This window comes from Sinohyriopsis cumingii, chromosome 2, assembly GCF_028554795.1.
Source record: "Sinohyriopsis cumingii isolate HCF-2022 chromosome 2, ASM2855479v2, whole genome shotgun sequence".
Lineage (NCBI taxonomy): Eukaryota > Metazoa > Mollusca > Bivalvia > Unionida > Unionidae > Sinohyriopsis > Sinohyriopsis cumingii.
Genome location: NC_142962.1, coordinates 70,049,376 through 70,063,709, shown reverse-complemented (window position 1 = coordinate 70,063,709; position 14,334 = coordinate 70,049,376). Strand labels below are relative to the sequence as shown.

Below are 14,334 nucleotides of genomic sequence, written 5' to 3'. Positions count from 1 at the left end.
TGTGTGTGTGTGTGTGTGTGTGTGTGTGTGTATATATATTTGTGAAAATTCATACAACAATATTCAACAGAGTTATAAAAGGTTGTGACAAAAGAATAAATATTGATATACCAAATTAATAAATGTACCAGAAAATGTGTCACTTTTGGTTCAAGATTTGCTGCTTTTTTAGTGTTAATATTTTCCTTCCATGATTAACTGGTTTCCTTTCAAACTAATTATCTAATAAAACTCATTTTTCTTTGAGAATAATGAATGAGGATAAAGAATTTCTACCCAACAAAAGTGGTTTATTTCACTCCACTTTTTCAAAAATGAGCAACACCAAGCCAACTTGCCACTCCAAAAAATTAAGCAAGACCTAAATAACATGCATTTCCATTAGTCACATGGTAACGCTTTATTTGATCAGGTACCTAGATTATTCTTCCGAGGATGGTAATAAAAGTTAATGTGTTTTTCGGATAATTATTATAGTAAACAAAGTTCACATAATATCTTAACTCACTTCTGTAGTAGAGGCAGCTTTCTCTCTTGTGCCTTGCTGATCTTCTCTATGTCCCCATTCTCTGTGTACTTCTCTGTGCCAAGGATATATTCCCAGACACGACCTGGAAGCTGAAATTTTTGAGAGAACAGATGACAAACTATGATATGAAAATAACCGAACATATCTTTTCTCATGTAAACATTAACTGTGAAATTTTTCCACTCATGTGAACAGTAGCTGTAATAATTTGAAGAAACAGAAGGAGTCTGATGAACACAAACAACACATGCCCATCTTGTGACCTTTTCTCTACTAATGACCTCGACCTTGGAGCTAGGGACTCAACCACTCTATGATAACATGTGGACAAAGATTTCATAAAAAGATCTGTAGTAGTTCAAATGTGACAACCTGGATAACTAAACAAGCCACTGACTTGCATGATCCCTTTCTGTGACCTTGACCTTTAGGCAGAGGTATAACTGTGAAGAAGCCAGCAACTGTTAAGATATATATAGAAACTAATGTTTTACTAAAATATCTTCATTGTTTTAAGAGTTACACCTGTACATGGGTAGAAGTCATTGATTTGGAATTTTCTTTGACATGACATTGACCGTGAGGTCTGGGGCATGGCTATGGTATGTGAAACACTATCTAGTGATGATATATAACTGGCTGGAATTTTTATTAAAGTATCTTCAATTCTTGAAAACTTATACTCCAGACAAGGACACCAGTCTGAAATAAATTTTCACTTGCAATGACCTTGATCTTGAGGCAGGAACATGGATATTGTACATGGCATACCATCTATATACATAAAATATAACTGGCCAAATTTTCAATATAAGTATCTAAATTGGTCCAAATTATATTCTAGACATGTACACAAGTCACAGAATTACATTTTTCCCTTGCTGTAATCTTGACCATGATATGGGGTGAGGAGAATATAGCTGCGGTATATGATCCATGGTCATGTAATGATATATACATCAGCAAAGTTTAATTAGAATATCTTCCATGATGCAACTGTTATACTCAAGATACACTGACTATTCTTGATATAAGATTGGCTGAAACTTCATTAAAATATGTTCAGCACCTCAAAAGTTATACTTCAGCCAAGTATACAAGTCACAGAAAGCAGGTATTTAAACAAATTATGTTTCCTTGAGAATACTTAATTTGATCACATTAACATTAGGGATATACACATTTTACCTCCTGGCTTATAGTCCAACAAAAATAAAAAAAATCATCTTTTCTGTCTTTATCATATAGACAATGGGCAATAGTGCTTGCCAATTATCTCCCTTGCCTCCACCAGGTGTTGCTGAATTTTAAGCTAAGCAAAATACCAAGGAGGATTCTCTCCATGATGAAAGGTCTAAAATCTTTCTCTCAGTAGTTGTCCTGACAAATCTATGCATGAAGGAGAAAACAGTCCAGTCAGGTGTGGAATACCAGTGCCCATGGTTGTTTGAAAAGATTTGGTTTGTATGGAATCTACTTGGGCAGATATATTGCTAGTTCAAGTACATCACTGACCTAAGAACTGTCCCATCTGAATGGGACAATCAAAATCATCCTGCATATCTAACCTCATAAATTCCATATTTTTTTTGTACTAAGACCCTGGGTGGATAGGTGAAGGACCCTAACCCCTACCAACCAATTGACAGTGCATCCATAGTCCATCTTTCTGAGTCCAGAAGTGATGAGACAAAGGTGGGCAACTTGTTATTCCACCTTGTCACAAACAGATCAATCATCAGAAACAACCAACATGTACAAATCCACTTAAAGAATGGTTGATGTTAAGAACAGTTCCATATGAATGACCTGACCTATTCTGGATAGTGTGTTGGCCAGGGCATTGAGTCTGCCATGAATGTGCCTGATTTGTACATTGAAGATAGTTGCACCGCTGTAAAAAATGCCAAACCAAAACGAATAGGTTGGGTAATTTGGAGCCCCCATTTAAGGATGTAGATCACTGCTATAGATTTATTTAACATAAGACTGTTGTCTCTGAGAGTATGTCCTCCCAGATTTGAAAGGCATTGATGACAGCCTTAGTTTGAGAAGACTGATCTGGAGAAGTAGTTCTCCTGGCTCCCATACACCACCGGTAGATCAAGGCCCAGCAACAGGTGGGCTCATCAACCATATATACTGGCATCTATACATACTGTCATTTCCAATTCAGGCTTCTCCAGACCCACTAATGATCACACCTCATTCATGAACCTGGCCTTTTAATTGAGTGTACAGGAAAATGGGCACTTCAGAGCCAGATAGAACATGTGTATTGGGCACATAAATAGACATCCCAGCAAGTTTCCTCCTGTACTGAACAATCTGAGTAGTCAGATCTCTTGTACTAAAATCCAAGTCCTATTGGAGATGGCCTCAACAAGTTCTACAATTTGTGTTAAGCAAACATGAGGGAGTCATACCAGAATGAGATTGATGATAAACTGGTATGTCAGCATCATGAGTTGGGAGGCTTGGAGGAGGGAGAAACTTGCCTGCCACCCCTTGCAAGGTCGCCTTTCAAACTGGTAAGGTTGCTGCCTCCTGGTGCTAAGCTGTGATCGGAACTGAACCTGTGATATAAATGATCCCTTTTCCTTTGGTTGCCTATCATCCCTCCACTATGGCAGGGTTGGACTGGTCTTAAAAGACTGTGCTGAGTGGGCAACAAGTTGGAGGGGCAGTTCCTGAGCTGCCTACCTCATAATTTCTTCAGTTTTGCCCCAATGAGTAATGGCAAGCCAAACGTCATCATCCATAATTCCAGGGCATGATGTGACTTCAGCAAATATGGATCACATCGTATCAGGTCAAAATTTTCAGAGGTACTCAATACATTTGTTTGCCATGCATAGCTGCCAACCTGCCAGGCTTGCAGTTAGTGAAAATAGGGATAAAAATTAGTGAATTATGACATGAATTCATGAAGAAATCTTCAAGTTCAGGAATATTTGTCGGAACAGATGTTAAGCATGGTCTCCAGCTAATAAAGGTAGATTATGTTCAACAAGAAAACTAACAAATAATGCTTCAGCAATGGTAGCTTGCAGGTCTTCCATCGATGGTTTAAAATATTTCAGAGCTAAATCTGCTGCAAGTTCTTAATTTTCCTAACCTCTATGTGCTTTTTGCTATCAATGTGCTTCCTCACATCGTCTCTGCCACCATACCCAATGCTAAAATTTGTGGCATACTACATGCAAAAAGCATGATATATCAGTGTTTGATGGCTGAATGCATGGCCAATTTTTGGTATATTCCAAACTAAACTTCACCTATGTGCAATACATTTCTTTTTCCTTGGTGAAGACTTTTTCAAGATGTGATGCTGAATGTGTGGAGCAAAATTCTGGCCCCAGTTTCTCTCAAAAGCATTTGTAAAATTACTCTTATAATATAGATTAAAATACACTAAAATGCTTGCTACTGGGAAAACAGTACCAATCAGCTATAGTTCCACTAATATCGCGACCAGCAGTACCGGACCATTTCGGCAACTACAGATATCACGACTAGCGCTTAACTGGAAATCGGTTATTTTATTAAAGATTTAAAATAAATGAGAATTGGGGAATTTATTACTTTTTGCATGTGGCATGAATCCGTGAATCGCTGAAAAAGTCGTGAAATTCACACCAAAATCATGAGGGCTGGCAGCTATGGCCATTGCATGGTAAGCTGCTCTGTTAATGACCTGAGCAATTTGGGCTGTTGCCTCTCAGGCATACCCAATGCCCAATTTTTCCAGAAGGTGGAAAATCACCAATTAGGACAAGTCCAACATCAAAGAAATGGTGACATTTTGAACCAGCTTCAATGTGGCATACAATACATTCTCGTCCACTTTATAAAAAAGGCAGAAAGACATGTGGACAACTGCTAAATTCTTATCCAGAGCTGGGAGTTCAGGATGGAAGATGCTGTGTGATGAAAATGTTGCCATTACCTGGCTTGAAAAAATAGCCTTAGCTTTCCCATGATCTTTTAGACAGACAGTCATTAATTTCTCTGATCTTCATTTACTTGGGAAACACTATCTAGAACAAATTCTCTTCCTCATCATCGATATCTACCAAAGCTTTGACTTTATATTCATGCATGGCAGTAGGGGTTTGAGAGCAATCTTAAACTGAAAACACCTAATTTATCTCTTCAACAGCAGCATTGAAGCTGAAATCAGTTTGTTCAAAGGTTGGATCTAAGTAAGACTGTTATACAGGAATATTTCACACTGTGTGTGTAATGTATTGTTCTGGTTCTGTCTTTACATCCAGACAAATCATCCCAGATAGAACTGATGACACAATGCCATAATTTCTGCTTCTTGTGAGCAAGACATGAACATATGGAAAGCCAATCCGCTGGACAAATGTGTTGAACGGGTATGGACAGCTGGTTCACTGGAAGCATGTTCGGCACAGTTGCCAGCATTGTGGAAGGCAGTCTAGTTGGAGTGAATTCCAGTTGTACCAGAGGCATGGCTGGATGGATGGATCTATTACTATAATCCCTGTCATAAAATGCAAGGGTAGCCACGTGTCTGGAAAGATGACTGGATCAATAAGATCCATGAAGTTGCCGAAAAATAAAGCCATTGTCAAGGCTAGATAGACAGATTTATCAGTAAGACCCCCAAACTGAGTGGCTAGATGGCTGGGTGTCACTGATGGCTCTCTAGACAGTGGAATTGGCTTTCTGTATGTTCATGTCTTGCTTACAAGAAGCAGAAATTATGGCACTGTGTCACAGAATAAGGCAAGAAACAACTTGGTTTTGCCTTAAAAAGATTTGATCATTTTCATCGTACATGCATACAATGTTACCTAGGTTGGATAACTTTTTCTAGTTAAGTGACTGAGCTAACATGCATCTCATCGTAGATCCCTTATAGCAAGAGACACAAAAAGCATGGTACTTTACCCTTGCTAATACTCATTTACCTGTAGATCTAAGGCAAGTTTCTGTTCTAATCGACACATTGGTCTTTTGGGATCTTGTCAAGGAGTGTATGCTCTCCATTTCATTCTATAGCTGTAGGGGTAAGTGTTACAATCTTTTAATTTTTTTTGTGCAAATATGTGAAGCATATTCAGTTTTAATGACATAACATGAAATGTTACCTTTATCACTATGCAAATTTGAAATGTTATAAACTTTTGAACTGTTACAAGTTGTTATTAACAGTTTAATTGAGTAGCATGTGTTTACAGATTTTAATTCTGTACCTGTTATCACAACCAGTTTGGTTTTATTTTAGCTGTGTGTGCAGGTGTATCAGGCTGTCAGTCTGGCTGTTTGTATGTCTGTCTGTATGGGAATGGAAGTATGTGCAACCATCAAAGCCATATAAAGACGGAACAGCTAATCTGTAAACTTGTGCACATGGTGGATCCATGAAGGGTATGTGTTGCCAATACAAGTGTGGGCTAACCCAAGAATTCAGGAGAAGTCAGGTTTGACAATGGACATCTGAACCAGGTCAAAATTTCTCATTTACAAGGTTTACAAGTATTAAAATGAGTCATACATTGTTATGAATCATACATGCTGTACAAATAACTATACGAACCCCGAGTCATATGTTTGACACAACTGTTATGTTTATTACAATTGATCATGTTTGGGTTTCAATTGAGTACAGGGAACATATGTTGTGTTTCAATTGAGTACATTTGAGTATAAATGAGTTACACCTATTTGCATGAGATTATATGAATCTTACCATTATTATATGAGATTATATGAATCTCACCTATTTGCATGAGATTATATGAATCTCGCCTTTATTATATGAGATTATATGAATCATATCTTGGTTTTACTGTATCATGTGTCTGCAATTTCTGAATATATGAACCACATTTTTGTTACCCCATTTTTGAATGACTGTATGAATTATTTTTATGTAATAAGGTTTCATAAAGTAACAAATTCATTCACAAACAATACATGTTGGTGTGAAGCAATTAAATGAGTCATATGTTTAGAGCTTGAAAGAATCACACTGTATATGTTGTTGAGAATATATATATATATTTATTAATTCATTTAATAAACTTCCATCTTTCATAAAATAGTGTTGGTGTAGTCATTTAATCCAGAGATCCATTCAGGTCAAATCCTGTTAAACACCGCATCATCTATTCCATCCAGGTACAGGATGGATCCATAAAAAAAAAACTTACACCTGAACTTACAGGCCTTAAGGCCATACTCAGACATGTGAGGGTACTTATGCTGACCTAAAATTCCCCCAGTGTGTTAGAGCTACCTAAAATTCCCCCAGTGTGTCAGAGTTACCTAAAATTCCCCTAGTGTGTCAGAGTTACATAAAATTCCCCCAGTGTGTCAGAGTTACCTAAAATTCTCCCAGTGTGACAGAGTTACCTAAAATTCCCCCAGTGTGTCAGAGTTACCTAAAATTCCCCAGTGTGACAGTGTTACCTAAAATTCCCCCAGTGTGTCAGAGTTACCTAAAATTCCCCCAGCGTGTTAGAGTTACCTAAAATTCGCCCAGTGTGTCAGTTACCTAAAATTCCCCCAGTGTTTCAGGACAGAGTTACCTAAAATTCCCCCCAAAATTCCCCCAGTGTGTCAGAGTTACCTAAAATTCGCCCAGTGTGTCAGAGTTACCTAAAATTCCCCCAGCGTGTCAGAGTTACCTAAAATTCGCCCAGTGTGTCAGAGTTACCTAAAATTTGCCCAGTGTGTCAGAGTTACCTAAAGTTCACCCAGCGTGTCAGAGTTACCTAAAATTCCCCCAGCGTGTCAGAGTTACATAAAATTCGCCCAGTGTGTCAGAGTTACCATTAGTTGAAAGGGAGAAATTAGCAATATCTGCTTGGAATTTAAAATTGCATTGTTGTCTCCTGAACCAGTCAACACGTCTGAAATTCAAAGGTGGATTATCCATTAAAAAGTCTCTCACATATACAACGCAATATAGTTCACTAAAGTTCATTCAGACATCTTCAGTGGTGTGAAATTTACAAAAAGTCTGTCAGTGGTGTGAAATTTACAAAAAGTCTCTAATTATATTTTCCTTTGCTGAGAACTTGACCAAGTGGCAGGAGGCATGGCAACTGTAAACAATATACATATGCTACCTAGTAGTTGAGGTAAATTTTAATCAAAATATTTTCAGCAGTTAAAAATTTACATTCAATATAAGGTTTTAAGACAAGAACTTTACATTTCCCCATGCCATGACCTTGACTTTCAACAATAGGCTTGATTATGGTATGCAACACACCATCTATCCATGATATATACTAAGGCAAAGTGTCATGAAAATCTCTCCAGCTGTTTCAAAGTCATGGACTAGACCAGGGGTCAGCAACCTACGGTGCGCATGCCACAAGATGGCATGTCAATAGGTTTTATGTGGCATGCAAAGGCAGCTAAAAATCTCGATTTTAACAGTATTACTCTCTTACTGGTGACATAGACTCACTGACTTTGTAATTAATCAGGAAAAAAGTGGCACACTATGTAAAATAGGTTGCTGATCTCTGGACTAGACATACACATGCTAATGGACAGACAAACACCACAATACACCCAACTTAACATAGGTGTTTATAAAAATAAAACTATCAAGGTTTCCAGAGGAACAGTTATGAATGGACACTGTTGTAATTCCCATTTCGTTACCTTGCTCCTGTGTGAAAAAGTTTCATTTCTTTCCCCATCATCAATGCAGTGAGACAAATTCCCCATCATCAATGCACTGAGACAAATTCCCCATCATCAATGCACTGAGACAAATTCCCCATCATCAATGCATTGAGACAAATTCCCCATCATCAATGCACTGAGACAAATTCCCCATCATCAATGCACTGAGACAGATAAATTTTGAAATGTAACATCAGAAGAACAATACTTTAATCAACATCAACAAGTCTAGGTTTGAAAGGTGAACATGATCTAAGTGCAGTTCCTAAATAAAGTAATAATAACTGGTAAACTGATACAGAAATACAGAGAACAAGTCAATTCTGCACACACATTACACTGACAATGAGGCTGTCAACCATACTAAATTATTCCTAAACAAAGCAGATCTTTCAAAATTGCCTGATTTCCAATTTCAAGACTTGGTTTTTTAAACTAGTTGGGTCTGTTTATACAGATAAGAGGTCAGACCTAGCTGTCCAAATAATCAGGCACATACCTGACTAACTAGGTACCTTTCGAAGGAAAAGCACTATTTGTAACAAAATAGTTTTATTAAATGTAAAATGTAAGAAAGGTATTTACTTTAATTTTGCTTCTCAGTGGGAAAATTTCATGCATTTTCTGCAAATAATAACTTTCCTATGCACAAGATGTGGCCATATTCGTAAGCACTTCACCTCTGAAAGCAGTAATAGTTTTTACTGTTATACTGCCAGTCTGGCTATGTGACAGTATCTTGGAGTAACTTGATAAACTCTGAAGAATCTAAGCAAATACTGTGGTAGTGAAAAGAAGCAGGTTCTCACAGTAAAAATTTAACAAGCTTATAATCTTGTTCCTCATGTCCCTGTATTATCTACTACATGTACATAGCTTAACCTCATCCTGTTTTCAACTGTTCCAAAATCAACTTACCTGCAGCAGCATTCTGGATGACCATGTAATAGTGATAAATAGGATGTGACCTTGTGACATAAGATCGAGTCCCTCTTAAGCAGTAACCTATTGGAAAAGGCCACTGGTGTCTTAACACAGGTGGCCTCTAAATGGAGATTCAACTATCAAACTTGGTTTCTAAACAAAAACAGTACATCAAATACTACTGTTGCTTTTACTTCAATAATCAATTGTATTAAGAAATATCATTGTTATTACTACTGTTACTGTTGTTGTAATTGTTGTTAATATTACTTTAATCAATTTTATTATAAAATAAATCTTGAAACCATATTCTTAAAATCATAAGGGTTTTTTTCTTTTCTTAGATGGTGAGGATTTTTTCAATCCGCTTATCAAACAGAAATGAGCATTACTTGAAACCTGACTTTGATATTTCACATTATCTACAATACACTGGAAGAGGTTACCACAGCTAACCAAACTATTTTTATGCAGTAAATACATTTTAAAAAATTTGACACACTAAAGCAAATTCAGCTTAAAATTAGTTATGTACTGATCTTTTCTGGTGAATTTAGAATGGTCATCAGCAAATCTCCCCAGTACCACTACTATCTAAAATAAAAGATGTTTGGGGGTATAAGAATGATTAAATAATCATAGTCAAGTATTTACCCCTACAATGAAATTTCTAACCATTATTGTTGCCTTATTAGATTCATAAAATAAAATCTTGAGAGATCAGCCAGTTCAAAATTATGTTGATCAAGATATCTGGGTACAATAATTATCTGTATGATAAGACATGTTTACACAATAATCCACTTGGTATTTCTATACCTCAGCAATGCCTTTCTCATGGAAACAAATGCTTCATTTACACGGTTGATATGCTTGAGTGGCTATTTAAAACTGCAAGAAACTATTCCTTGCTTAAGAAACACCTGACTGTTGACTGCAGAGAACAAATAACCATTTAACATGTGGGATGTGAATGGCTGCTGACACCAGGTGACAATTAAATAAAGGTGACCATTAACACAGGTTGACTTTTTATCCATTATACTGAAGCTCATGGCCCAGATAATCAACTCCAATGTTTTAAGTCAATAAATAAAACCTCAATAAGTATTTCTATCCATAGAGTCAGTTCATTCATAGTACATGTAAAAATTTGAGTTTGTTCTCCTTTCAAAAGTCTGTTTACTACAGGGGCCCCGAGTGGCCGAGTGGTCTAAAGCGCTCTCCGTTACAGATCACTGCCATCTCACCTCTGTCTGCATGGGTTCAAGTCTAGGATTCGGCCAATGTGGGTATGTGAGAAAGCTTGCCAGTAGCTTCTTGTGGGTCAGTGGTTCTTCCCAGGGTTTTCCCGGGTTCTTCCTCCACCATTAATACTGGGCGCCATGCATAGCCTATCATGTGCTGAAAGACGGCGTTAAACTCCACAACAACAACAACTGTTTACTACCATAGCTAGAAATAAAACGAGATAATATTGCTGATTCTTTTATATCTACACCCTGTCTTTAACAATGCACAGTGCTATTCTAACTAAATACAACCCTGCATTGCACGTACCGTGGCATCTGCTGCAGCATGCTCAGCATTGACTCCAATTTTACCATTTGCATAGATGAAATACTGCATGGACTTGTCAAACCATCTGGAAAGAATGAAAACGGATTATAAAGAAATTTCTATTTATTTAGAAATACTAAAAAGATTAAACACTGCCAATGGAACTTGTCCTCAACATAAAACTCTGTATTCAAGGTCTCCATGTTTCAGAAGGTCAGATTATTATAAACAAAGCTTTCTTAAATCCAACATCACTAGTGCCATCTAGCAACAGACAAGTTATAGGTGAGTACAAATGTTCAATGGGAACACCATGAAAGTTCCATGCAGCTTCACAAGGTCAATCCAATATGAGGGTCTAAATATATAATTCATTTCATAATCCTTATAAAACTAGTTATAAATTATCGTCCTTTTCAAACATATAATCTTCATCTAAGAATTTAATCTATTTCCCATTACATGCATTTCTGGTTACAATTCATTCAATTTTGGTTCATTCATTTTGTTCATTACTGAATAAGTTGACTTTCAGCTGATAATAAAACTAAGTTTTTTATTTTCTATTTTTGTGATGCCCCCAACTTTATTCCTTCTGTTTTACTATGTGTTCCATTCTTCTCTCTATTATTCTTTCACTTTAATTTTAAATCTTTTCCTTGACAATGTTTATTTAAAATAATGAAATTCACTTTTAGCTGTAATTATCATTCACTATGATGCTTTTGATGAAAAAGTCACTACACAATGAGGGACAACCATGTTTCATTGAACTGCCAAACATCATTTTCTTAACATGTACACACAGTGTACATAATGGATCAATACCCAAAATTCGTTGACATGTTTTTGAAAACAACAGTGATATTTTTAACAATGAATTCTAAGTGTTTATAAAATGTAGTGCTCCAGGACCATGTGTCATCCAAGCTCCGACTAGCCAATTAGTATAAACAACATGTAGCTGTACTTGATCACATGTCATATAATAGTCATGAAGTAGTCCATTCTGTCATTTGCAATCAATGTCTTGAGGAACAGACAATTTACAAACATGCTGATAGATTCAATTAGAGAAAATTTTCTGGTCTCCTCCTTTTCTTACTGCACTGAAAAATGCCTTTTATGAATGGGACCTGATTTCAATTTACATGAAAACAGCATTATTTTAATTATTCTAAAGAATAAAAAGGTAACAAAGCATTCACAAATTTGGGGCATGAACACGACAAAAATTAAAAGGAACTTGTTACTATTTTGCTTTTTGTCCAGTGCTTATGAAAACAAATGTGTTTCCTCCAAATGCCATAATGTAATTAGTGGAGTACTATAAAAGAAAAAATGTCTACATCCGAACAATTCCAGAATTTAGAAATGTTTTAAAAATCTGATCTCTGTGTCTCTGTTTAATCTTGCTGACAAAATTTTCATCAAAAACAGCTCATGTCCAAAAAGTTTTAAACCATAGTTCACAGGACTCAACTTCACAACTTTTCAAGGGCATTTTATAAATTGTTCAAAGACATGCTTAAATTAACCTACCCACTTTTCTGAAACCTCCTGAACTGTTTTTATGTACAGTCCATCTTCCAAGTTTTAAAATAGAGTGTGACAAGTTTGTCTTGAATATAAATATATATAATAGCAATGACAATTCATTTGCATGTGTGCTCTATCAAATTATTCTATTATAACATCAATGCTATAAACAATGTCAACATTTGAGTTAGGGATTAAACCATATCATTTTTGGACCTTTTCCTTAGATCTTTCCATAAGACAGTTTAACTTAACTAAATGGTAAATGTTTACTGTGACATGGCTTCTGCCTTCACAATGAGGTTGTCAATTTCAACTATGACTGTTTGGGAGGGATAGCTGGCCAAAATGAGTTTTGATACATCAGGAGGGGGAGAGGGGATCTGTAGCTGACTGATATAATTTATCTCATAATATGTCTCCAAATAAGAAGTAATCAATGACCGAGTATCCTAAAGTGCTCACTAATAACTTGAGGCAAGGAATGAGCATACATTTTCATTTTTCCAAAAATCTCCATCAACTTATTACACAATGCACATCTTGCACTAATTTATCCACTTTTAACTCTGTAACCTGATTATCTGAAATCTGTGAGTTATCTGCCATGGAACACATCTCTCCATCTCTTAAAGCAAATAACAAAGTCAATGTCAACCATGCTATATTCACCAAGTACAATGACTGGTTTACTGATAAAGACACCTAAACTATGTTTTAGGAAGTTCAAGTATAACACAATTTGGATAATAAGACAAGGGATAATATCAAAGGCATCTGAATAAAAGTAATGCATGATAATATCATAGATTAAAAAGAACGTTAATGCTCAGCCCCTCCCATATAACTGAATAGGTGAAATCCTTATTAATAGTAAGTCCAAAATAGTACTCAATTAAAAATGCTGTCAAAGCACATCTAAATACTTTTCAGGGTTTTTCCCCCCATTTTTTTCTCATTTTCAAATCGTTTTTCAAGACCAGATATCAAATGCTATAAAAAACAGAATTTGCAAACTTGCTGTAATGACCCCAAAAAATCAATGAGACGATCTACATACAAGTATAAAAATGCCTATTAAATTTCCTTTATCTTCCTCAAGTAGTTTTAGCTTAAATGCACTAACCAGTCAGTAGTGATGGGTGTGTTGCAAAGGATCCCACTGCTTCTCGTGGGTCGGTGGTTCTTTCCGGGGTTTTCCGGGTTCTTCCTCCACTATTAATACTGGCCGCCATGTATAGCCTATCGTGCTGAAAAATGGCGTTAAACCCCACAACAACAACAAAGGATCCCACTAGCTGAAATGCAATAATCCTTAGTAAAGTTATGCTCTGGACCAGGCATGAGCAACATCTTCCAGGGTGTGGGCTGGACAAGTGATTTTTAAAGCCACAACTTCTGATGTAAATTAATGGATAAAGCCAGGTCATGGGCCATATTTTGCCCACCCCTGCTGCTGACAGTAAGAGTTAGCAACCATAAGCCATAATACATCACAATGATGATAATGAACATTGAAATTAAACTCATGCAAGGTCTCATTAACTTAACATGAATCCCAAGTTTAGTTGGAATGCAGTAGTTAACTGTCTTTGGTCATAACTCTTTCCTAAATGGATCTGACAGGTTAAAATCCATAAAGGCAATCTAGGTCTGCAAGATATGTACAAAAGAACATTCTGAATGGTTCCTGACCTATGATGGTTACAAGGACATGCTGTTGCTGGAGATTTTTAAAAATGGGCAAAATCTCCATAAAAATTGGACCTGAAAAGGCAAAGGCATGAAATAGGCAATTCACCAAATGCCATCCATTTATGTGCATGGGTTACAGAGATATGCTGGTTACAAGCAACTTCCCTTGTGAAGATATAAGTTCTTTTTCAATGGACATAAATCGATTCAAACTGGAGTTGACGAGACACATGACATATAAGGAACATCTAAGGTTAGAAGATTATGTACACATCAAATTGCATGAGAATGAATTGAATAGCTCCTGAGCTAGGCTGGGTACATGGATCTGCTATAATGGAAAAGGGCAATAGCTCTGTCAAAACTGGGACATGAAAAGTCAAAATCTAAAAGTCACATCTACATGC

General features: G+C 36.4%; 1 protein-coding gene across 2 annotated transcripts in view; it reads right to left on the bottom strand.

Moving 5' to 3' along the window:
* LOC149805120 (carnitine O-palmitoyltransferase 1, liver isoform-like) overlaps positions 1 to 14,334 on the bottom strand; it is a 102,588-nt gene that overhangs the window by 24,927 nt on the left and 63,327 nt on the right. For both annotated transcript variants that reach the window (XR_016417654.1, XM_089947548.1), the window contains exons 12-13: positions 10,694 to 10,778; positions 509 to 618 (exon numbers count right to left, since the gene is read on the bottom strand). Coding sequence is in view for 1 of the 2 variants with exons in the window: in XM_089947548.1 (XP_089803674.1) it covers positions 509 to 618; positions 10,694 to 10,778 (195 nt within the window). In the remaining variant the exon portion in view is untranslated. The remainder of the gene's footprint in view (positions 1 to 508; positions 619 to 10,693; positions 10,779 to 14,334) is intronic.